This window comes from Rhinoderma darwinii, chromosome 11 (genome assembly GCF_050947455.1).
Source record: "Rhinoderma darwinii isolate aRhiDar2 chromosome 11, aRhiDar2.hap1, whole genome shotgun sequence".
NCBI classification, from domain to species: Eukaryota; Metazoa; Chordata; class Amphibia; order Anura; family Rhinodermatidae; genus Rhinoderma; species Rhinoderma darwinii.
The window spans coordinates 95474906-95502721 of record NC_134697.1 but is presented as its reverse complement, the minus strand read 5'-3'; the positions used below and the strand labels follow the sequence as shown (position 1 = coordinate 95502721).

Sequence of the window (27816 nt, the reverse complement as noted above, 5' to 3'; positions counted from 1 at the left end):
AGAATAAAAGCGCAAACAAAACTTTGAGATATTTTTTTAATAAAACAAATTAAGTAAGAGAAAATCGTAAAAGTGAGTCCTCAAAATCCCATCCCCATTACAAGGTGCAAAGAGATGGAGTGCAGAGGTAGGACTTGTATCCGGCCCTGGTGATTTAGGGCACTCAAAAGCAACTCTGCCCCATTAGAAGACACCGGTATTATAAACGGTACATGGTTAATTGGGGACCCTGATACACATTGGGCCCCATGTGCTCTAAAGGCCCTTTGACATGGGCCAATTAGCGGGAAATGAGAATTCATATGAACGCTTGTTCCCGATAATTGCCCTGTGTAAACAGGGCAGTGATCGGCAGATGAACAATCAAACGCTTATTCTTCGGCTGATCGTATCATTTATGCAGCACTAAATATTATCGTTGTTGGCAGCGCATCTCCCGGTCTAAACAACAATGTGCTGCCGACATGATAGAAATGTATGAGGACGAGTGATCAGAGTAATGATCGCTCATCCTCATGCATTGCTCCTTGTGAAAAGAGCAAGGGAGCGCCAATCATCGAGCTGCCGCGTTGATCGGCGCTCGTTTACACGGCACGTGTCGGGCCATGTAAGAGGACCCGAACACTTTTCCTGCCAAGGACGTATCTCATATGTCCTAACAGGAAGGCACTTCAGTAGCCAAGGATGTATCTGATACTTCTTCAGAACGAACAGCTGTATCATAGGCTAGGTAGTAGCTAGAGATTTCAAACAAGACATGGATCGCAGCTCTAGCTACGATCTAGCCCGAGCTAGAGCAGTGCGAACCGAGAGCTAAATAAACTTGCAGCTCCCACTTCCACCTGCGCTTCTAGCGGCTTTAACTTCGTCTGGATCGTAGCTAGTGACCCCAGACTTTTTTTTTGCCGTGTGCAGTATATATATGTTTAACACATATAGGTCAGTGGGACTGACAGCTTCAGGTGAGAGCGGGTCCTGCATGTCCCTGACACGCACTATCCGCCTGTTATCGATTATATCTAAGATCATAACTTAGATGTGATCGATAACAGGTGGCTCCTACTGTCACCGAAGCCGTCAGTCCCATTAACCTGATAGATTCGGGTTTCAGTGCAGGATACAGCTTCTATTTACCAGGATACATAGAAGCTGTATCTCAAAAAAAGTCTTCAATAGGTTTACATAGCCTTTAAGTGAAGATGGACATGCCTGCCAACATGCCAAGACAACTGCAATCAGCAGGTCGTACGCTTTCAGGAAATATATGGGGTTTGAGGGTGCACTCACTTTCCAAGGTGTGGATTTTGGAGGCTGCCACATTTTTTTTTTTATTTCCAGATTTTTGGTCTCTTCAATTCTGACGATTTTATGCAGAGATGTGCATGTAGACATACAAGTGGTATATATGAGCTCTGTACATATTGAACTTTTATTTTTAGGATATGTGGGGCATCTAACTTTCGGCTTGAGTCACACTTTTAGCCACAAATATAAATTGTTATGCATATTTTATGAAAAATTGCACTTTAACACAAAGTTGCATGACGGTGCTGAATGCCATTTTGACAACGTGGCAGGTGTCTTCTTTCAGAAAATATATAGGTATGGGGGTGTAGTATGATTCTTTATTTTGTCATTTAGGTTTTATTTGTACGTGTCAAAAGTGTGAAAATTATCCTGACTTGGAAAAACCCTGACAGCGAAACGGTTAAAAGCGATGAAAATCTTTGTAGTAATTTTTTTTATTAAATGTATGTAATTGGTGATTATAAAAATTTTCTGTAATTTACATTTATTACAAATTGTCTATCGTTTTTGAGATACAGCTTCTATATATCTTCTATATATAGAAGCTGCATCAGGCGTTGTCGGCCGAATCCGTCAGTTCAGCTGGACCGACGGCTCGGCTGAGAGCAGCTCCCGTGTGTCTCTAACAATGGTTTTTGTAGCCTTTAAGTTATGCCTCTGACTGAAATGAAGCTGCCTGCCATGACAAACATGAAGAAAATGTGTTATTCGGTAAGTACCACGGATAGTCCTGGATATTGCCACGTATATAGACTTTGTTCAAAAACGACAAAAACTCCGCCTAACAGTCTCTCAGCAGTAGGAACAGTGTTGGCCTTATTTAGCCAGGTTCCCACGGGTGAGATATGCTGCCTAAAACTAGGCAGCGTATCCGAACCAGAACCCGCAGCACATTCCGTCCGAAAAACCGTACCATGTAGCGGTATTTCCGCTGCGGAAAGCAGCGCTAGAAAAAAAACTTTCATACTTACCCCGGCCATAGTCATAGCGACGCGTTCCTCCGTTGACGCGCAGTTCGGCTTCCGGGATGACGCCACAGCCCATGTGATCACTACAGCCTGTGATTAGCTGCAGCAGTCAAATGAGATGAAACGTCAGCCCAGGAGGCCAGTCTAGAAGAGGAACAGAAGATAGAGTCGCTATGACAATGCCCGGGTGGTAGGTGTAAGGTTTTTTTTTATCTCCCCCCCCCCCCCCAAGTTTTTTCCGCATCGGGAGCATGATTTTCTAAATCTCATCCATTTTGCTTCTACTGTAAATGCTGCAGAATTTCCGCCCAGAATTATGTTGCCAAAATTCTGCAGCGCTTACGTAATTTGGGCAGCCGGCCTAAAAGTTGCAGAACCTGAACCTCATACTTCAGACTGCGAGGTATTTCGTCCCCAAGGTGAAGGGATGCGTTAAATAAAAACTGTAGACAACCGCCTTCCTTAATACTGCCTTTATGAGAAGTCTGTAGGAACAGTCATGCTCCATCTTCTGCAACAGGAACATGACCCAGCAGGGACGAAGGTGGTTGGTAGTCCTCCAACTGATGTCTGGATATATTAGCCCTTGAAAAGAGGCATTTTTTAAAACTTTTAGAAGCTTCTGGTCGAGAAAGCAGGTTTGGTAGTAGGTCACTATCTTTGAGTTTTTGCTCCACTTAATCTGATCTATGTCATTACGAGACTTTAGTAGAGCTATGAGCTATCGATGATATAAAACTACGGTCAAGTTGTGTAAACCTGACCCTATAATACTTCAAGAGTAGAATCCTGAACACAAATCTAGCATACAAAGACAAGCATTTCTAATTGGTATTGAGCCCCTAGTGAGCATGCCCCCAACTTAATACGTCATTCTTTACATAAAAATACTCAATCCAAGACAAAAATTTCTTCTCTGCCTTGTAGAGCTTTTTTTTATCTTTTTTTGGTAGAAGTATAAAAAAAAAAGTTGCAGAATGAAAAGAAAGAATAAAGGCCTTCACATTCGAGAAGAATTGACATTAGTCTAGTTTAGCCAACCAACCAGAACATCTCTTTTCACTTTCCAATGATGGACTAAGGTCCGGATTATGGATAGGAGGTTTGACCTTCCCTTTGTATGGCAGTGAAACCCCCAATTTGTAAGGAAACAGTATCTCCGTTGGTTCTTGTCCCATCTCGTATAAGTAAGGAGCCTCTTTGTTTGTGGATCCTCTGATGTCTAAAAAGGTTTGTTTTGTATATAAAACATTTACCGCATTCTTGACATGACAAAGACCTCTCATTACGGTGACCCCTCTGATGGTCAAGAAGACTACTTTTATACCCAAACCTTTTGCCGCACTCTGGGCACATGTATGGTCTCTCTCCAGTGTGGCTCCTCAGGTGTATCACCATGCTAGAATTGAGTGAAAAACATTTACCACATTCTGGACAAGAATATGGCTTCTCCCCGGTATGAGTCCTCAGATGATTCGTAAGAGCGGTCGGCTGCTTAAAGGATTTGCCACACTCTGGACAAATGAAGGGCTTTTCATCAGTATGAATCCTTCGATGCATCAAAAGACCAGAGCGTCGAGCAAAACATTTCCCACATTCTGAACATTGGAATGGCTTCTCCCCCGTGTGTGTTCTTTGGTGGACACAAAGCCTGTATTGGTTACTAAAAACTTTTCCACAATAAGGACATATGACAGGTGGTTTCTGTTTGACCACGTGTTCTCTAAAACCATTCTCCAAAGGTAAGTGCGTATTCCCGTTTAGAAGATTTAACTGAGCTGCCACATCTAAAGGGTGAGATGGAAACATCAAGAGGTCTTCAGGAATCCCTTGTTCATTTAAAATGGATTCCTCTTTGATATGATAGTCAGGCAAGACCCAAGTTTCTCCAAGTTTGTTCATACTGACACACATTTCAACAGTATCACAGGGAACATGGATCTCATCCTTCGAGTCGAAGGGGTTAGGTAAGTCATTCGCATGTAATTCATTAGGTGGTCCACCTGCTCGGAGAAAATAATGCTTAGTTAAAGTGACAAAGTGTAACATTTTTTGGAAAAAAAATAATGATTTATAAGACGTATATATCTAGTAGGGGGATGAGGGCCTGAAAAGCTAGAATGGAGAGCCACATTTCTTTAAATGAGAGCCCTGTAATGCCACATGTCCACCTCAGTGGCTGCTGCAGGAGAAATGTCCCGTGGCCATAAGTTGTTTCACCAGCGGGTCCTTATTTTGAAAAGGATCTGTCCAGATGGGACAACCCTTGTAACGTATAACTCCAAATATCCAAAATTGCTAAAAACAGGTGTGATACTTCAGAAAATCTGGAGGACACTACGGGAAAGGAGTCTCCTACTCTCTTTGACAGGAGAAAAGATAAAAAGTCTTGTTGATCATTTACGCGGCCCATGTTGATCCCCGTGAGCGGACCCGAACTCGGGCACTCTGATGGAGATTCCAGAAACGGTTCTCTGTCTAGTTCAGCAACTCAAATTGGAGGGTAAATGGGGAATGGTTAGCCAAAAGTGCTCTCCAAGCTGTTTGATGACAAATGAGCCCAAACCTTAGACCCGAAGGAGCACGTCAATGACCTATTTTAGCTTAATTGATGGTGTCAAGAGACCGTGATGCCACCGTAACCCCTTCCCGCCGCAACCAATATCCCCTCCTTCCTGCATTCCAAGAGTCATTACGGTTTTACTTTTTGGTCAACATGGTAATATAATGGCTTGTTTTTTGCGGGGCGAGTTTTGGCAGCATTTATTGTAGCATATAATGGCAGTATGTCAAACTGGAAAAATAAATTGTGGAGATAAATGGAAAAAAATAAATAAATAATTCTTCCAGTACGTTTTGGGTTTTTCTTTCACGTGCAGTAAAAATGAGACGTTAACTTTATTCTGCAGATCAACACAACTACGGCCATATTACATTTATATCGTCTTACCACTTTTCCAAACTAAAAAACATTTGTTCAAAAAAAATTGTTTGGTGTCAACATATTTTAAGAGCCAGAACTTTTTTCATTTTCCATCAATGGAGCCGTGTGAGGGCTTTTCACCAGGCAAATTTTTGTTGCATAAGACTTTTTGATAATTTTTCAATTTCAGATGAGCAAAAATTTTTACGCATTTTTTATTATTTACGGTGTTCACTCTACTACATTGCAATCGTTTGGACTTTTACAGATGCGGCAATACCAATTACTTTAGGGGAAATACAGGACTTATTATTTTTTTTACCATTCATTGTTTTCATATATTAGTAAAAAATTTGTTTAACGAATCGTGAAATATTTTTTGGGCCCCACTAAAAGACCAGTATATTGCACTTTTACCGCTATTCTATTAAGACCTTAATAGGAGGACCAAGATCGCAAGATTGGGGGACTTCAAAATGCCAACTGACGCCCCCCCCCCCCCCCGTATTTCTAACGGTTCTGATGCCATAATCGCTATCATTTTTGTGTCGCCGCATTCCGACTGCCATAACTTTTTTTTTTTTCCGCCAACATAGTTGTATGATGACTTTTTTTTTTGTACCATTTTGGAATACATATAATTATTTAACTTTATAATTTATTTTTATGGGGAATGGGGTAAAAAAGGCATAACTGGCAAAGTTTTTTGTTGACCCTGCCTGTGGCACGGCTTATCAGACGCCTGTAAAAATGACAATAAACTGCAATATATTAGTATTGCCGTGTATTGTACCAGCAATCCAACGATCGCTGGTTCAAGTCCCCTAGAGGGACTAATTGATTGTGTAAATAAAAGTTAAACAAAGTTTTTTGTAGTGAAAAAAATGTAAAGTAAAAAAAAACAAAACACCTTTTCCCATTTTTCCTCTGAAGTAATGTAAAAAATAAAAAAAATGTGGTTTCGCTGTGTCCGTAAAAGCCCGAACTATTACAATATCCCATTTTTTAATAAGCATTGTGAACGCTGTAAAAATAAGATAATTTAAAAACTCCAGAATTGTTTTTTTGGTCAACTTAGCGGTAAAAATTTTTTAAACAAAAGTGATCAAAAAGACGTATGTACTAGAAAATGGTACCGATCGGAAAAAATAATCCCTCTCACCGCTCAATCGACAAAAAAATATATGGCTCATATAAGACGGGGAGGTAAATCGAAAATCAAAAAATGTCTCGGACTGTAAGGGGTTAGAGAATCCGGAGACACCGGCTGTTTATGCCCTGGGAAGATACGTCACGTGAGCTTCCCGGGGATAGCCCCAGCGGCGTAAGTCTCCATATATGACGTCACTTCGCCAAAGCACAATAAGCAGCCAGGGAATGCCTTGAAGATGCTAAAGGGGGATAGTAGGCAGCCCCCTTCAAAGGGGTATCATAGTGGACAGAAAAAGCTACATCATAGGGAAGCTTCAGGGACTGCTTTTAGGCCGCCGAGGACTTCGGCTGCTCGAAAATTGCGAAAGGGCCCGCAGTGCGGGTTAGGGACTCTCTGTGTGGTTCCCAAAGGATCCCACAGAATGACATGGAAACACAGGGCTGCCTTTGCTGCGTCGGGAAGCTCCAGTGATAACTGACGTTTTGTCTTACTGCAGGATAAGTTGTACTTTATGTAGGTGAAAAAAAGTTAAAAATTGGCCTGCGATTAAGGGGTTAACTTATCTGGAAAGGTTTTCTCCGACACAAGGAAGGAGCAGTATCTGAGGACCACTACAACGCAAAAAAACGCTTCTACCGGTGATACCACGACTCCAAAAGGTGAGCATAATAGCACTCGCCCCATTTACACAGTATCGGCACAATGAGGCGCCATTTTTTTTTCTCCCTCAAATTTGTATTTAAAGGATAATGCTACTAAGAGAATTTATCCCAAGTCTAAAGTGACCTCAGTCATGGTTAATAGGATGGTCATAAATGTTCATCTTACGCTGTGAGCTCATCGTCCGGTGGTCCTCCATCGTGACGTCCTTGTAGAGATCCCGGTGTCCTTCTATATACTCCCACTCCTCCATGGAGAAGCAGACGGTGATGTCCTCATGTCTTACAGGAACCTGACACACAATGATACAGTCATCATCCCGACACCTCCCCGGGTGTCCCTCTATAATGTCCCGGTATTCCCAGCCCCCGGCTCACCTCTCCCGTCAGCAGATGAATGATCTTGTTGGTGAGGTCCAGGATCTTCTCATCATTCTTTCTCCCACCCATCAGTGACGGTGGGTCCACGATGGGACTCGGATTCCTTGTCCGCCCAGGTTGGACAATCTCCCTGGATTTCTTAACCATAATATACTCCTGCATAATGAGTCAAGAAATCCCAATTACCGTTTGTTCTAGGATTACTACTATAAAAGTACAAAAAATTCTCATGTGACTGTTGTAATTCCAAAAATTTGTAATTTAACAAAAATAATTCTGGAGAGTGCTATAATTTTAGAGAGGTGAGGGATGTCAAAATTATAATTTTTACGGGTTTTGTTTTTACGGCATTCATAGTGCGGTAAAAACGTCATGTTAACTTTATTCTACGAGTTGATACAATTACGGCGATATCCCTTTATATTGGTATTTTTATGTTTTACTACTTTCACAAGGAAAAAACTAATAAAAATAAAAATTTTTGGACGTCATATTCTGAGAGCCGTAACTTTTTTATATTGTCGGCAAGCGGAATGAGGACTTGTTTTTGCGGAGGGAGCTGTAGTTATTAATGGTAAGATTATAGGGAACATGCAACTTCTTGATCACTTTTTATTAAATTTTTTTGGGGGAGCTAAGGTGACCAAAAAACAGCAATTCTGCCGTTTTTAATTTTTTTTTTGTACAGCGTTCACCGAGCAGAATTAATAAAGTTATATTGTAATAGTTTGGACTTTTAGGGATGCGGCAATACCAGGTTATGCTAATTAATGTAATAACACTATAGTCAAAAAATCGGAAAACTTTTTTTTTTTTTAATTAGTCCACCTAGGGGAATTGAACCAGCGTTCCCTGGATCGCTTGCACTATATACTGCATTACTAATGTATTGCAGTATATCGTGATTTTGACAGGGTCCTATTAATAGGGATAATAGGAGCACAAACATGGCAGACCTGAGGCCTTCGCTGCAGGGGTGATGTGACATATTCCAGAACCTCTCCCCTCTCCTCACATGATTATGTATTAGTAATATAGATACAAGTCATGTGACATATTCCAGAACCTCTCCCCTCTCCTGACATGATCATGTATTAGTAATATAGATACAAGTCATGTGACATATTCCAGAACCTCTCCCCTCTCCTGACATGATCATGTATTAGTAATATAGATACAAGTCATGTGACATTCCAGAACCTCTCCCCTCACCTGTCTTGATTATGTATTAGTAATATAGATACAACTCATGTGACATATTCCAGAACCTCTCCCCTCTCCTGACAGGATTATGTATTAGTAATATAGATACAAGTTATGTGACATATTCCAGAACCTCTCCCCTCTCCTGTCATGATTATGTATTAGTAATATAGATATATATATATATATATAAATAAAAGTCATGTGACATATTCCAGAACCTCTCCCCTCACCTGACAGGATTATGTATTAGTAATATAGATACAAGTCATGTGACATATTCCAGAACCTCTCCCCTCTCCTGTCATGATTATGTATTAGTAATATAGATATAAGTCATGTGACATATTCCAGAACCTCTCCCCTCACCTGTCATGATTTTGTATTAGTAATATAGATACAAGTCATGTGACATATTCCAGAACCTCTCCCCTCACCTGACATGATTATGTATTAGTAATATAGATACAAGTCATGTGACATGTTCCAGAACCTCTCCCCTCTCCTGACAGGATTATGTATTAGTAATATAGATACAAATCAATCTCTCACCTCTCCCGTCAGCAGGTAGATGATCTCCAGGGTGAATTGTAATATACTCGCACTTGTATGACTCTTCCTATTTTCCATGTTCTGCAATTCAGCCAGATGTGAGTTCAGATCAGAGTAAAATGTACAAATACTTCACCTATATAAATATATATATATATAATGAATAGATGATACAGTGAGAGGATGATGGGAGTATATATTATGTATAGAGGATACAGTGAGTGGATGATGGGAGTATATATTATGTATAGAGGATACAGTGAGTGGATGATGGGAGTATATATTATGTATAGAGGATACAGTGAGTGGATGATGGGAGTATATATTATGTATAGAGGATACAGTGAGTGGATGATGGGAGTATATATTATGTATAGATGATACAGTGAGTGAATGATGGGAGTATATATTATGTATAGAGGATACAGTGAGTGGATGATGGGAGTATATATTATGTATAGAGGATACAGTGAGCGGATGATGGGAGTATATATTATGTATAGGTGATACAGTGAGCGGATGATGGGAGTATATATTATGTATAGATGATAAAGTGAGTGGATGATGGGAGTATATATTATGTATAGGTGATAGTGAGCGGATGATGGGAGTATATATTATGTATAGGTGATACAGTGAGTGGATGATGGGAGTATATATTATGTATAGAGGATACAGTGAGCGGATGATGGGAGTATATATTATGTATAGGTGATACAGTGAGTGGATGATGGGAGTATATATTATGTATAGAGGATACAGTGAGCGGATGATGGGAGTATATATTATGTATAGAGGATACAGTGAGTGGATGATGGGAGTATATATTATGTATAGAGGATACAGTGAGTGGATGATGGGAGTATATATTATGTATAGAGGATACAGTGAGTGGATGATGGGAGTATATATTATGTATAGATGATACAGTGAGTGAATGATGGGAGTATATATTATGTATAGAGGATACAGTGAGTGGATGATGGGAGTATATATTATGTATAGAGGATACAGTGAGCGGATGATGGGAGTATATATTATGTATAGGTGATACAGTGAGTGGATGATGGGAGTATATATTATGTATAGAGGATACAGTGAGCGGATGATGGGAGTATATATTATGTATAGAGGATACAGTGAGCGGATGATGGGAGTATATATTATGTATAGGTGATACAGTGAGTGGATGATGGGAGTATATATTATGTATAGATGATACAGTGAGCGGATGATGGGAGTATATATTATGTATAGAGGATACAGTGAGTGGATGATGGGAGTATATATTATGTATAGGTGATAGTGAGTGGATGATGGGAGTATATATTATGTATAGGTGATACAGTGAGCGGATGATGGGAGTATATATTATGTATAGAGGATACAGTGAGTGGATGATGGGAGTATATATTATGTATAGGTGATACAGTGAGTGGATGATGGGAGTATATATTATGTATAGAGGATACAGTGAGTGGATGAGGGGAGTATATATTATGTATAGGTGATACAGTGAGCGGATGATGGGAGTATATATTATGTATAGAGGATACAGTGAGCGGATGATGGGAGTATATATTATGTATAGAGGATACAGTGAGCGGATGATGGGAGTATATATTATGTATAGAGGATACAGTGAGTGAATGATGGGAGTATATATTATGTATAGAGGATACAGTGAGCGGATGATGGGAGTATATATTATGTATAGAGGATACAGTGAGCGGATGATGGGAGTATATATTATGTATAGAGGATACAGTGAGTGAATGATGGGAGTATATATTATGTATAGAGGATACAGTGAGTGGATGATGGGAGTATATATTATGTATAGAGGATACAGTGAGCGGATGATGGGAGTATATATTATGTATAGATGATACAGTGAGTGGATGATGGGAGTATATATTATGTATAGGTGATACAGTGAGCGGATGATGGGAGTATATATTATGTATAGATGATACAGTGAGCGGATGATGGGAGTATATATTATGTATAGAGGATACAGTGAGCGGATGATGGGAGTATATATTATGTATAGGTGATACAGTGAGCGGATGATGGGAGTATATATTATGTATAGGTGATACAGTGAGCGGATGATGGGAGTATATATTATGTATAGAGGATACAGTGAGTGGATGAGGGGAGTATATATTATGTATAGAGGATACAGTGAGCGGATGATGGGAGTATATATTATGTATAGATGATACAGTGAGTGGATGATGGGAGTATGTATTATGTATAGAGGATACAGTGAGTGGATGATGGGAGTATATATTATGTATAGAGGATACAGTGAGTGGATGATGGGAGTATATATTATGTATAGAGGATACAGTGAGTGGATGATGGGAGTATATATTATGTATAGAGGATACAGTGAGTGGATGATGGGAGTATATATTATGTATAGAGGATACAGTGAGTGGATGATGGGAGTATATATTATGTATAGAGGATACAGTGAGTGGATGATGGGAGTATATATTATGTATAGAGGATACAGTGAGTGGATGATGGGAGTATATATTATGTATAGAGGATACAGTGAGCGGATGATGGGAGTATATATTATGTATAGAGGATACAGTGAGCGGATGATGGGAGTATATATTATGTATAGGTGATACAGTGAGTGGATGATGGGAGTATATATTATGTATAGAGGATACAGTGAGTGGATGATGGGAGTATATATTATGTATAGAGGATACAGTGAGCGGATGATGGGAGTATGTATTATGTATAGATGATACAGTGAGCGGATGATGGGAGTATATATTATGTATAGAGGATACAGTGAGCGGATGATGGGAGTATATATTATGTATAGAGGATACAGTGAGTGGATGAGGGGAGTATATATTATGTATAGATGATACAGTGAGCGGATGATGGGAGTATATATTATGTATAGAGGATACAGTGAGTGAATGATGGGAGTATATATTATGTATAGAGGATACAGTGAGCGGATGATGGGAGTATATATTATGTATAGAGGATACAGTGAGCGGATGATGGGAGTATATATTATGTATAGAGGATACAGTGAGAGGATGATGGGAGTATATATTATGTATAGAGGATACAGTGAGCGGATGATGGGAGTATATATTATGTATAGAGGATACAGTGAGCGGATGATGGGAGTATATATTATGTATAGATGATACAGTGAGTGGATGATGGGAGTATATATTATGTATAGAGGATACAGTGAGTGGATGATGGGAGTATATATTATGTATAGAGGATACAGTGAGTGGATGATGGGAGTATATATTATGTATAGAGGATACAGTGAGCGGATGATGGGAGTATATATTATGTATAGAGGATACAGTGAGTGAATGATGGGAGTATATATTATGTATAGAGGATACAGTGAGCGGATGATGGGAGTATATATTATGTATAGGTGATACAGTGAGCGGATGATGGGAGTATATATTATGTATAGAGGATACAGTGAGCGGATGATGGGAGTATGTATTATGTATAGAGGATACAGTGAGCGGATGATGGGAGTATATATTATGTATAGAGGATACAGTGAGCGGATGATGGGAGTATATATTATGTATAGATGATACAGTGAGTGGATGATGGGAGTATATATTATGTATAGAGGATACAGTGAGCGGATGATGGGAGTATATATTATGTATAGGTGATACAGTGAGCGGATGATGGGAGTATATATTATGTATAGAGGATACAGTGAGCGGATGATGGGAGTATGTATTATGTATAGAGGATACAGTGAGCGGATGATGGGAGTATATATTATGTATAGAGGATACAGTGAGCGGATGATGGGAGTATATATTATGTATAGATGATACAGTGAGTGGATGATGGGAGTATATATTATGTATAGATGATACAGTGAGTGGATGATGGGAGTATATATTATGTATAGATGATACAGTGAGTGGATGATGGGAGTATATATTATGTATAGATGATACAGTGAGTGGATGATGGGAGTATATATTATGTATAGGTGATACAGTGAGTGGATGATGGGAGTATATATTATGTATAGAGGATACAGTGAGTGGATGATGGGAGTATATATTATGTATAGAGGATACAGTGAGTGGATGATGGGAGTATATATTATGTATAGATGATACAGTGAGCGGATGATGGGAGTATATATTATGTATAGATGATACAGTGAGTGGATGATGGGAGTATATATTATGTATAGAGGATACAGTGAGTGGATGATGGGAGTATATATTATGTATAGAGGATACAGTGAGCGGATGATGGGAGTATATATTATGTATAGAGGATACAGTGAGCGGATGATGGGAGTATATATTATGTATAGAGGATACAGTGAGTGGATGATGGGAGTATATATTATGTATAGAGGATACAGTGAGCGGATGATGGGAGTATATATTATGTATAGATGATACAGTGAGCGGATGATGGGAGTATATATTATGTATAGAGGATACAGTGAGCGGATGATGGGAGTATATATTATGTATAGAGGATACAGTGAGCGGATGATGGGAGTATATATTATGTATAGAGGATACAGTGAGCGGATGATGGGAGTATATATTATGTATAGAGGATACAGTGAGCGGATGATGGGAGTATATATTATGTATAGAGGATACAGTGAGAGGATGATGGGAGTATATATTATGTATAGAGGATACAGTGAGCGGATGATGGGAGTATATATTATGTATAGAGGATACAGTGAGCGGATGATGGGAGTATATATTATGTATAGAGGATACAGTGAGCGGATGATGGGAGTATATATTATGTATAGAGGATACAGTGAGGGGATGATGGGAGTATATATTATGTATAGATGATACAGTGAGCGGATGATGGGAGTATATATTATGTATAGATGATACAGTGAGCGGATGATGGGAGTATATATTATGTATAGAGGATACAGTGAGAGGATGATGGGAGTATATATTATGTATAGGTGATACAGTGAGTGGATGATGGGAGTATATATTATGTATAGATGATACAGTGAGCGGATGATGGGAGTATATATTATGTATAGATGATACAGTGAGCGGATGATGGGAGTATATATTATGTATAGATGATACAGTGAGTGGATGATGGGAGTATATATTATGTATAGAGGATACAGTGAGTGGATGAGGGGAGTATATATTATGTATAGAGGATACAGTGAGCGGATGATGGGAGTATATATTATGTATAGATGATAGTGAGCGGATGATGGGAGTATATATTATGTATAGAGGATACAGTGAGAGGATGATGGGAGTATATATTATGTATAGAGGATACAGTGAGCGGATGATGGGAGTATATATTATGTATAGAGGATACAGTGAGCGGATGATGGGAGTATATATTATGTATAGATGATACAGTGAGCGGATGATGGGAGTATATATTATGTATAGAGGATACAGTGAGCGGATGATGGGAGTATATATTATGTATAGATGATACAGTGAGTGGATGATGGGAGTATATATTATGTATAGAGGATACAGTGAGCGGATGATGGGAGTATATATTATGTATAGATGATACAGTGAGTGGATGATGGGAGTATATATTATGTATAGAGGATACAGTGAGTGGATGAGGGGAGTATATATTATGTATAGAGGATACAGTGAGCGGATGATGGGAGTATATATTATGTATAGATGATACAGTGAGCGGATGATGGGAGTATATATTATGTATAGAGGATACAGTGAGCGGATGATGGGAGTATATATTATGTATAGATGATACAGTGAGTGGATGATGGGAGTATATATTATGTATAGGTGATACAGTGAGCGGATGATGGGAGTATATATTATGTATAGGTGATACAGTGAGCGGATGATGGGAGTATATATTATGTATAGGTGATACAGTGAGCGAATGATGGGAGTATATATTATGTATAGATGATACAGTGAGTGGATGATGGGAGTATATATTATGTATAGATGATACAGTGAGTGGATGATGGGAGTATATATTATGTATAGGTGATACAGTGAGTGGATGATGGGAGTATATATTATGTATAGGTGATACAGTGAGCGGATGATGGGAGTATATATTATGTATAGGTGATACAGTGAGTGGATGATGGGAGTATATATTATGTATAGAGGATACAGTGAGTGGATGATGGGAGTATATATTATGTATAGAGGATACAGTGAGCGGATGATGGGAGTATATATTATGTATAGATGATACAGTGAGCGGATGATGGGAGTATATATTATGTATAGGTGATACAGTGAGCGGATGATGGGAGTATGTATTATGTATAGAGGATACAGTGAGTGGATGATGGGAGTATATATTATGTATAGAGGATACAGTGAGCGGATGATGGGAGTATATATTATGTATAGATGATACAGTGAGCGGATGATGGGAGTATATATTATGTATAGAGGATACAGTGAGCGGATGATGGGAGTATATATTATGTATAGAGGATACAGTGAGCGGATGATGGGAGTATATATTATTTATAGAGGATTCAGTGAGCGGATGATGGGAGTATATATTATGTATAGAGGATTCAGTGAGCGGATGATGGGAGTATATATATTAGGAGGGGGTTTATATTCGATATAACGGGGGATTAGGGTGATTTTGGTGTTTTAGTTGTGGCAGTAGACGTGTGAGCAGGGCATGCTGCGTCTTGTAGTTCTACAGCGCGATGTGAGGAGATGGATGGCGTCACGCAGTATATAACACATAGAGAGGTATGAGCACTCACTTCCGCTCCGCTGTCCCCCGGGTCTCAGCACAGAGTCCGCGGCGACCCTACCCCTGAAACGACGAGTTTTACCTAAAAACAATGGGAAGAATTAGCATTAGTGCGCATGCGCTGGCCGGAAGTCACGGTGGCCATCTTGGTAGAGGCAGTTTTAGTGTGGAGCTTTGAGACACAGAGGTGGTTTGGTTTGTCACTGACTGATTGGCGCAGCTATAGGGGTCGTAGTGGTCGCCATCGCCGCATCGGCCCGAATGGCCCCCACCTATCCGCAGTCCCTGTAGTAACTGCGGCCTATGCGGAAAACTGCACAGGCCCGTTACTACGGTAACCGCATACCCCTGCTCCGGCCGCCTCTTAGCGTCATGACGCCACGTGCGCTGCGACGAACGTCGTGACGCTAACTACGTCAGTACCCGGAGATGGAGAGCACCCGGCTCAGGAGCGTCTAGGGTAATTATATAAGAACGCTGTCCCGGCCCTGTATCTAAGCCTGATATGTGGGATACTGGCTGCTGCGGCGCCGATCAGTATGGGGCCCATAGCAGATGTATTTCACATAGTAGGATTAGATACACCGCTCAGCAGACAGTATCGCACATGATAGGATTAGATACACAGCTCAGCAGACAGTATCACACATGATAGGATTAGATACACGGCTCAGCAGAAAGTATCACACGTAATAGGATTAGATACAGAGCTCAGCAGAGAGTATCACACATGATAGGATTAGATACACTGACTAAGCAGACAGTATCACACATGATAGGCTTAGATACAGGGCCCAGCAGACAGTATCACACATGATAGGATTAGATACAGCTCAGCAGGCAGTATCACACATGATAGGATTAGATACACAGCCCAGCAGACAGTATCACACATGATAGGATTAGATACAGGGCCCAGCAGACAGTATCACACATGATAGGATTAGATACAGCTCAGCAGACAGTATCACACATGATATGATTAGATACAGGGCCCAGCAGACAGTATCACACATGATAGGATTAGATACACGGCTCAGCAGACAGTATCACACATGATAGGATTAGATACAGGGCTCAGCAGACAGTATCACACATGATAGGATTAGATACACGGCTCAGCAGACAGTATCACACATGCTAGGATTAGATACAGGGCTCAGCAGACAGTATCACACATGATAGGATTAGATACACGGCTCAGCAGACAGTATCACACATGCTAGGATTAGATACAGCTCAGCAGACAGTATCACACATGATAGGATTAGGTACACAGCTCAGCAGTCAGTATCACACATGATAGGATTAGATACAGCTCAGCAGGCAGTATCACACATGATAGGATTAGATACACAGCTCAGCAGACAGTATCACACATGATAGGATTAGATACAGGGCTCAGCAGACAGTATCACACATGATAGGATTAGATACACGGCTCAGCAGACAGTATCACACATGATAGGATTAGATACAGGGCCCAGCAGACAGTATCACACATGATAGGATTAGATACACAGCTCAGCAGACAGTATCACACATGATAGGATTAGATACACAGCTCAGCAGACAGTATCACACATGATAGGATTAGATACAGCTCAGCAGACAGTATCACACATGATAGGATTAGATACACGGCTCAGCAGACAGTATCACACATGATAGGATTAGATACAATGGCTCAGCAGGCAGTATCACACATGATAGGATTAGATACGCAGCTCAGCAGACAGTATCACACATGATAGGATTAGATACACAGCACAGCAGACAGTATCACACATGATAGGATTAGATACAGGGCCCAGCAGACAGTATCACACATGATAGGATTAGATATAAGGCTCAGCAGACAGTATCACACATGATAGGATTAGATACACAGCACAGCAGACAGTATCACACATGATAGGATTAGATACACGGCTCAGCAGACAGTATCACACGTGATAGGATTAGATATAAGGCTCAGCAGACAGTATCACACATGATAGGATTAGATACACAGCTCAGCAGACAGTATCACACATGATAGGATTAGATATAAGGCTCAGCAGACAGTATCACACATGATAGGATTAGATACACAGCTCAGCTGACAGTATCACACATGATAGGATTAGATACACAGCTCAGCAGACAGTATCACACATGATAGGATTAGATACACAGCAGACAGTATCACACATGATAGGATTAGATACACAGCTCAGCAGACAGTATCACACATGATATAATTATATACAGGGCTCAGCAGACAGTATCATACATGATAGGATTAGATACACAGCTCAGCAGACAGTATCACACATGATAGGATTAGATACACAGCTCAGCAGACAGTATCACACATGATAGGATTAGATACAGGGCTCAGCAGACAGTATCACACATGATAGGATTAGATACACAGCTCAGCAGACAGTATCACACATGATAGGATTAGATACAGGGCTTAGCAGACAGTATCACACATGATAGGATTAGATACAGGGCTCAGCAGACTGTATCACACATGATAGGATTAGATACAGCAGCTCAGCAGACAGTATCACACATGATAGGATTAGATACAGTGGCCCAGCAGGCAGTATCACACATGATAGGATTAGATACAGGGCTGAGCAGACAGTATCACACATGATAGGATCAAATACACGGCACAGCAGACAGTATCACACATGATAGGATTAGATACAGGGCACAGCAGACAGTATCACACATGATAGGATTAGATACAGGGCTCAGCAGACAGTATCGCACATGATAGGATTAGATACAGGGCTCAGCAGACAGTATCACACATGATAGGATTAGATACAGGGCCCAGCAGACAGTATCACACATGATTGAATTAGATACAGCGGCTCAGCAGACAGTATCACACATGATAGGATTAGATACACGGCTCAGCAGACAGTATCACACATGATAGGATTAGATACACGGCTCAGCAGACAGTATCACACATGATGGGATTAGATACAGGGCCCAGCAGACAGTATCACACATGATATGATTAGATACAGCTCAGCAGACAGTATCACACATGATAGGATTAGATACAGTGGCTCAGCAGACAGTATCACACAGGATAGGATTAGATACATCATGTGTGATACTGTCTGCTGAGCTGTATCTAATCCTATCATGTGTGATACTGTCTGCTGAGCTACTGTATCTAATCCTATCATGTGTGATACTGTCTGCTGTGTATCTAATCCTATCATGTGTGATACTGTCTGCAGAGCTGTGTATCTAATCCTATCATGTGATACTCTCTGCTGAGCTGTGTATCTAATCCTATCATGTGTGATACTGTTTGCTGAGCCGCTGTATCTAATCCTATCATGTGTGATACTGTGTGCTGAGCTGTGTATCTTATCCTATCATGTGTGATACTGTCTTCTGAGCCCTGTATCTAATCCTATCATGTGTGATACTGTCTTCTGAGCCGTGTATCTAATCCTATCATGTGTGATACTGTCTGCTGAGCAGTGTCTAATCCTATCATGTGTGATACTGTCTGCAGAGCGGTGTATCTAATCCTATCATGTGTGATACTGTCTGCTGTGTATCTAATCCTATCATGTGTGATACTGTCTGCTGAGCTGTATCTAATCCTATCATGTGTGATACTGTCTGCTGAGCTGTATCTAATCCTATCATGTGTGATACTGTCTGCTGAGCTGTATCTAATCCTATCATGTGTGATACTGTCTGCTGAGCTACTGTATCTAATCCTATCATGTGTGATACTGTCTGCTGTGTATCTAATCCTATCATGTGTGATACTGTCTGATGTGTATCTAATCCTATCATGTGTGATACAGTCTGCTGAGCCCTGTATCTAATCCTATCATGTGTGATACTGTCTGCAGAGCCGTGTATCTAATCCTATCATGTGTGATACCGTCTGCTGAGCCGTGTATCTAATCTTATCATGTGTGATACTGTCTGCTGAGCCGTGTATCTAATCCTATCATGTGTGATACTGTCTGCTGTGTATCTAATCCTATCATGTGTGATACTGTCTGCTGTGTATCTAATCCTATCATGTGTGATACTGTCTGCTGATCTGTATCTAATCCTATCATGTGTGATACTGTCTGCTGAGCTGTATCTAATCCTATCATGTGTGATACTGTCTGCTGGGCTGTATCTAATCCTATCATGTGTGATACTGTCTGCTGAGCTGTATCTAATCCTATCATGTGTGATACTGTCTGCTGAGCTGTATCTAATCCTATCATGTGTGATACTGTCTGCTGAGCTACTGTATCTAATCATATCATGTGTGATACTGTCTGCTGTGTATCTAATCCTATCATGTGTGATACTGTCTGCCGTGTATCTAATCTTATCATGTGTGATACTGTCTGCTGAGCTGTATCTAATCCTATCATGTGTGATACTGTCTGCTGAGGTACTGTATCTAATCCTATCATGTGTGATACTTTCTGCTGTGTATCTAATCCTATCATGTGTGATACTGTCTTCTGTGTATCTAATCCTATCATGTGTGATACTGTCTACTGTGTATCTAATCCTATCATGTGTGATACTGTCATCAGAGCTGTATCTAATCCTATCATGTGTGATACTGCCTGCTGAGCTGTATCTAATCCTATCATGTGTGATACAGTCTGCTGAGCTGTATCTAATCCTATTATGTGTGATACTGTCTGCTGAGCTACTGTATCTAATCCTATCATGTGTGATACTGTCTGCTGTGTATCTAATCCTATCATGTGTGATACTGTCTGCTGTGTATCTAATCCTATCATGTGTGATACTGTCTGCTGAGCTGTATCTAATCATATCATGTGTGATACTGTCTGCTGTGTATCTAATCCTATCATGTGTGATACTGTCTGCTGTGTATCTAATCTTATCATGTGTGATACTGTCTGCTGAGGTACTGTATCTAATCCTATCATGTGTGATACTTTCTGCTGTGTATCTAATCCTATCATGTGTGATACTGTCTGCTGTGTATTTAATCCTATCATGTGTGATACTGTCTGCTGTGTATCTAATCCTATCATGTGTGATACTGTCTGCTGTGTATCTAATCCTATCATGTGTGATACTGTCTGCTGAGCTGTATCTAATCCTATCATGTGTGATACTGCCTGCTGAGCTGTATCTAATCCTATCATGTGTGATACTGTCTGCTGAGCTGTATCTAATCCTATCATGTGTGATACTGTCTGCTGAGCTGTGTATCTAATCCTATCACGTGTAATACTATCTGCTGAGCTGTGTATCTAATCCTATTATGTGTGATACTGTCTGCTGAGCTACTGTATCTAATCCTATCATGTGTGATACTGTCTGCTGTGTATCTAATCCTATCATGTGTGATACTGTCTGCTGTGTATCTAATCCTATCATGTGTGATACAGTCTGCTGAGCCCTGTATCTAATCCTATCATGTGTGATACTGTCTGCTGAGCTGCTGTATCTAATCCTATCATGTGTGATACTGTCTGCTGAGCTGTGTATCTAATCCTATCATGTGTGATCCTGTCTGCTGAGCTAGGTATCTAATCCTATCATGTGTGATACTGTCTGCAGAGCTGTGTATCTAATCCTATCATGTGTGATACCGTCTGCTGAGCCGTGTATCTAATCCTATCATGTGTGATACTGTCTGCTGAGCTGTGTATCTAATCCTATCATGTGTGATACCGTCTGCTGAGCCGTGTATCTAATCCTATCATGTGTGATACTGTCTGCCGTGTATCTAATCCTATCATGTTTGATACCGTCTGCTGAGCCGTGTATCTAATCCTATCATGTGTGATACTGTCTGCTGAGCCGTGTATCTAATCCTATCATGTGTGATACTGTCTGCTGTGTATCTAATCCTACCATGTGTGATACTGTCTGCCGTGTATCTAATCCTATCATGTGTGATACCGTCTGCTGAGCCGTGTATCTAATCCTATCATGTGTGATACTGTCTGCTGAGCCGTGTATCTAATCCTATCATGTGTGATACTGTCTGCTGTGTATCTAATCCTATCATGTGTGATACTGTCTGCTGTGTATCTAATCCTATCATGTGTGATACTGTCTGCTGAGCTGTATCTAATCCTATCATGTGTGATACTGTCTGCTGAGCTACTGTATCTAATCATATCATGTGTGATACTGTCTGCTGTGTATCTAATCCTATCATGTGTGATACTGTCTGCTGTGTATCTAATCTTATCATGTGTGATACTGTCTGCTGAGCTGTATCTAATCCTATCATGTGTGATACTGTCTGCTGAGGTACTGTATCTAATCCTATCATGTGTGATACTTTCTGCTGTGTATCTAATCCTATCATGTGTGATACTGTCTGCTGTGTATCTAATCCTATCATGTGTGATACTTTCTGCTGTGTATCTAATCCTATCATGTGTGATACTGTCTGCTGAGCTGTATCTAATCCTATCATGTGTGATACTGCCTGCTGAGCTGTATCTAATCCTATCATGTGTGATACTGTCTGCTGAGCTGTATCTAATCCTATCATGTGTGATACTGTCTGCTGAGCTACTGTATCTAATCCTATCATGTGTGATACTGTCTGCTGTGTATCTAATCCTATCATGTGTGATACTGTCTGCAGAGCTGTGTATCTAATCCTATCATGTGATACTCTCTGCTGAGCTGTGTATCTAATCCTATCATGTGTGATACTGTTTGCTGAGCCGCTGTATCTAATCCTATCATGTGTGATACTGTGTGCTGAGCTGTGTATCTAATCCTATCATGTGTGATACTGTCTTCTGAGCCCTGTATCTAATCCTATCATGTGTGATACTGTCTGCTGAGCAGTGTCTAATCCTATCATGTGTGATACTGTCTGCAGAGCGGTGTATCTAATCCTATCATGTGTGATACTGTCTGCTGTGTATCTAATCCTATCATGTGTGATACTGTCTGCTGTGTATCTAATCCTATCATGTGTGATACTGTCTGCTGAGCTGTATCTAATCCTATCATGTGTGATACTGTCTGCTGAGCTGTATCTAATCCTATCATGTGTGATACTGTCTGCTGAGCTGTATCTAATCCTATCATGTGTGATACTGTCTGCTGAGCTACTGTATCTAATCCTATCATGTGTGATACTGTCTGCTGTGTATCTAATCCTATCATGTGTGATACTGTCTGATGTGTATCTAATCCTATCATGTGTGATACAGTCTGCTGAGCCCTGTATCTAATCCTATCATGTGTGATACTGTCTACAGAGCCGTGTATCTAATCCTATCATGTGTGATACCGTGTGCTGAGCCGTGTATCTAATCTTATCATGTGTGATACTGTCTGCTGAGCCGTGTATCTAATCCTATCATGTGTGATACTGTCTGCTGTGTATCTAATCCTATCATGTGTGATACTGTCTGCTGTGTATCTAATCCTATCATGTGTGATACTGTCTGCTGAGCTGTATCTAATCCTATCATGTGTGATACTGTCTGCTGAGCTACTGTATCTAATCATATCATGTGTGATACTTTCTGCTGTGTATCTAATCCTATCATGTGTGATACTTTCTGCTGTGTATCTAATCCTATCATGTGTGATACTGTCTGCTGTGTATCTAATCCTATCATGTGTGATACTGTCTGCTGAGCTGTATCTAATCCTATCATGTGTGATACTGTCTGCTGAGCTGTATCTAATCCTATCATGTGTGATACTGTCTGCTGAGCTGTATCTAATCCTATCATGTGTGATACTGTCTGCTGAGCTACTGTATCTAATCCTATCATGTGTGATACTGTCTGCTGTGTATCTAATCCTATCATGTGTGATACTGTCTGATGTGTATCTAATCCTATCATGTGTGATACAGTCTGCTGAGCCCTGTATCTAATCCTATCATGTGTGATACTGTCTGCAGAGCCGTGTATCTAATCCTATCATGTGAGATACCGTGTGCTGAGCCGTGTATCTAATCTTATCATGTGTGATACTGTCTGCTGAGCCGTGTATCTAATCCTATCATGTGTGATACTGTCTGCTGTGTATCTAATCCTATCATGTGTGATACTGTCTGCTGTGTATCTAATCCTATCATGTGTGATACTGTCTGCTGAGCTGTATCTAATCCTATCATGTGTGATACTGTCTGCTGAGCTACTGTATCTAATCATATCATGTGTGATACTTTCTGCTGTGTATCTAATCCTATCATGTGTGATACTTTCTGCTGTGTATCTAATCCTATCATGTGTGATACTGTCTGCTGAGCTGTATCTAATCCTATCATGTGTGATACTGCCTGCTGAGCTGTATCTAATCCTATCATGTGTGATACTGTCTGCTGAGCTGTATCTAATCCTATCATGTGTGATACTGTCTGCTGAACTGTGTATCTAATCCTATCACGTGTAATACTATCTGCTGAGCTGTGTATCTAATCCTATTATGTGTGATACTGTCTGCTGAGCTACTGTATCTAATCCTATCATGTGTGATACTGTCTGCTGTGTATCTAATCCTATCATGTGTGATACTGTCTGCTGTGTATCTAATCCTATCATGTGTGATACAGTCTGCTGAGCCCTGTATCTAATCCTATCATGTGTGATACTGTCTGCTGAGCCGCTGTATCTAATCCTATCATGTGTGATACTGTCTGCTGAGCTGTGTATCTAATCCTATCATGTGTGATCCTGTCTGCTGAGCTAGGTATCTAATCCTATCATGTGTGATACTGTCTGCAGAGCCGTGTAGCTAATCCTATCATGTGTGATACTGTCTGCAGAGCCGTGTATCTAATCCTATCATGTGTGATACCGTCTGCTGAGCCGTGTATCTAATCCTATCATGTGTGATACTGTCTGCTGAGCTGTGTATCTAATCCTATCATGTGTGATACTGTCTGCTGTGTATCTAATCCTATCATGTGTGATACTGTCTGCTGTGTATCTAATCCTATCATGTGTGATACTGTCTGCTGAGCTGTATCTAATCCTATCATGTGTGATACTGTCTGCTGAGCTGTATCTAATCCTATCATGTGTGATACTGTCTGCTGATCTACTGTATCTAATCCTATCATGTGTGATACTGTCTGCTGTGTATCTAATCCTATCATGTGTGATACTGTCTGCTGAGCCCTGTATCTAATCCTATCATGTTTGATACTGTCTGCTGAGCTGTATCTAATCCTATCATGTGTGATACTGTCTGCTGAGCTACTGTATCTAATCCTATCATGTGTGATACTGTCTGCTGTGTATCTAATCCTATCATGTGTGATACTGTCTGCTGTGTATCTAATCCTATCATGTGTGATCCTGTCTGCTGAGCTGTATATCTAATCCTATCATGTGTGATACTGTCTGCAGAGTCGTGTATCTAATCCTATCATGTGTGATACTGTCTGCTGAGCTGTGTATCTAATCCTATCATGTGTGATACTGTCTGCTGTGTATCTAATCCTATCATGTGTGATACTGTCTGCTGTGTATCTAATCCTATCATGTGTGATACTGTCTGCTGAGCTGTATCTAATCCTATCATGTGTGATAGGTCTGCTGATACGCTGTATCTAATCCTATCATGTGTGATACTGTCTGCTGTGTATCTAATCCTATCATGTGTGATACTGTCTGCTGGGCTGTGTATCTAATCCTATCATGTGTGATACTGTCTGCTGGGCCGTGTATCTAATCCTATCATGTGTGATACTGTCTGCTGAGCTGTGTATCTAATCCTATCATGTGTGATACTGTCTGCTGAGACGCTGTATCTAATCCTATCATGTGTGATACTGTCTGCTGAGCTGTATCTAATCCTATCATGTGTGATACTGTCTGCTGAGCTACTGTCTCTAATCCTATCATGTGTGATACTGTCTGCTGTGTATCTAATCCTATCATGTGTGATACTGTCTGCTGTGTATCTAATCCTATCATGTGTGATACAGTCTGCTGAGCCCTGTATCTAATCCTATCATGTGTGATACTGTCTGCTGAGCTGTGTATCTAATCCTATCATGTGTGATACTGTCTGCTGGGCCCTGTATCTAATCCTATCATGTGTGATACTGTCTGCTGAGCTGTGTATCTAATCCTATCATGTGTGATACTGTCTGCTGGGCCCTGTATCTAATCCTATCATGTGTGATACTGTCTGCTGAGCAGCTGTATCTAATCCTATCATGTGTGATACTGTCTGCAGAGCCGTGTATCTAATCCTATCATGTGTGATACCGTCTGCTGAGCCGTGTATCTAATCCTATCATGTGTGATACTGTCTGCTGAGCTACTGTATCTAATCATATCATGTGTGATACTGTCTGCTGTGTATCTAATCCTATCATGTGTGATACTGTCTGCCGTGTATCTAATCTTATCATGTGTGATACTGTCTGCTGAGCTGTATCTAATCCTATCATGTGTGATACTGTCTGCTGAGGTACTGTATCTAATCCTATCATGTGTGATACTTTCTGCTGTGTATCTAATCCTATCATGTGTGATACTGTCTTCTGTGTATCTAATCCTATCATGTGTGATACTGTCTACTGTGTATCTAATCCTATCATGTGTGATACTGTCATCAGAGCTGTATCTAATCCTATCATGTGTGATACTGCCTGCTGAGCTGTATCTAATCCTATCATGTGTGATACAGTCTGCTGAGCTGTATCTAATCCTATTATGTGTGATACGGTCTGCTGAGCTACTGTATCTAATCCTATCATGTGTGATACTGTCTGCTGTGTATCTAATCCTATCATGTGTGATACTGTCTGCTGTGTATCTAATCCTATCATGTGTGATACTGTCTGCTGAGCTACTGTATCTAATCCTATCATGTGTGATACTGTCTGCTGTGTATCTAATCCTATCATGTGTGATACTGTCTGCTGTGTATCTAATCTTATCATGTGTGATACTGTCTGCTGAGGTACTGTATCTAATCCTATCATGTGTGATACTTTCTGCTGTGTATCTAATCCTATCATGTGTGATACTGTCTGCTGTGTATTTAATCCTATCATGTGTGATACTGTCTGCTGTGTATCTAATCCTATCATGTGTGATACTGTCTGCTGTGTATCTAATCCTATCATGTGTGATACTGTCTGCTGAGCTGTATCTAATCCTATCATGTGTGATACTGCCTGCTGAGCTGTATCTAATCCTATCATGTGTGATACTGTCTGCTGAGCTGTATCTAATCCTATCATGTGTGATACTGTCTGCTGAGCTGTGTATCTAATCCTATCACGTGTAATACTATCTGCTGAGCTGTGTATCTAATCCTATTATGTGTGATACTGTCTGCTGAGCTACTGTATCTAATCCTATCATGTGTGATACTGTCTGCTGTGTATCTAATCCTATCATGTGTGATACTGTCTGCTGTGTATCTAATCCTATCATGTGTGATACAGTCTGCTGAGCCCTGTATCTAATCCTATCATGTGTGATACTGTCTGCTGAGCTGCTGTATCTAATCCTATCATGTGTGATACTGTCTGCTGAGCTGTGTATCTAATCCTATCATGTGTGATCCTGTCTGCTGAGCTAGGTATCTAATCCTATCATGTGTGATACTGTCTGCAGAGCCGTGTATCTAATCCTATCATGTGTGATACCGTCTGCTGAGCCGTGTATCTAATCCTATCATGTGTGATACTGTCTGCTGAGCTGTGTATCTAATCCTATCATGTGTGATACCGTCTGCTGAGCCGTGTATCTAATCCTATCATGTGTGATACTGTCTGCCGTGTATCTAATCCTATCATGTTTGATACCGTCTGCTGAGCCGTGTATCTAATCCTATCATGTGTGATACTGTCTGCTGAGCCGTGTATCTAATCCTATCATGTGTGATACTGTCTGCTGTGTATCT

At 40.4% G+C, this 27816-nt stretch overlaps 2 protein-coding genes across 4 annotated transcripts in view; one reads left to right on the top strand and one right to left on the bottom strand.

The window, feature by feature from the left end:
- On the bottom strand, positions 1-16288 carry LOC142663445 (gastrula zinc finger protein XlCGF66.1-like). Of its 3 annotated transcripts, XM_075842101.1 has the most exons (6): positions 16139-16288; positions 15941-16012; positions 9148-9228; positions 7390-7548; positions 7181-7304; positions 1-4279 (listed from the first exon to the last, which is right to left on the bottom strand). In XM_075842101.1, exons 3-6 carry the CDS (start codon positions 9223-9225, stop codon positions 3366-3368), a joined length of 1275 nt encoding a protein of 424 aa, XP_075698216.1. In that variant the 5' UTR covers positions 9226-9228; positions 15941-16012; positions 16139-16288; the 3' UTR covers positions 1-3365. The 3 variants fall into 3 exon arrangements, with proteins under 3 accessions (XP_075698216.1, XP_075698218.1, XP_075698215.1); XM_075842103.1 differs by having other exon boundaries at positions 9148-9283; positions 15941-16288; XM_075842100.1 differs by having other exon boundaries at positions 15941-16288.
- Positions 16079-27816, top strand: part of LOC142663419 (uncharacterized) — a 27708-nt gene continuing 15970 nt past the window's right edge. The window contains exon 1 of the mRNA XM_075842043.1: positions 16079-16390. The gene's annotated coding sequence lies outside the window, so the exon portion shown is untranslated. The remainder of the gene's footprint in view (positions 16391-27816) is intronic.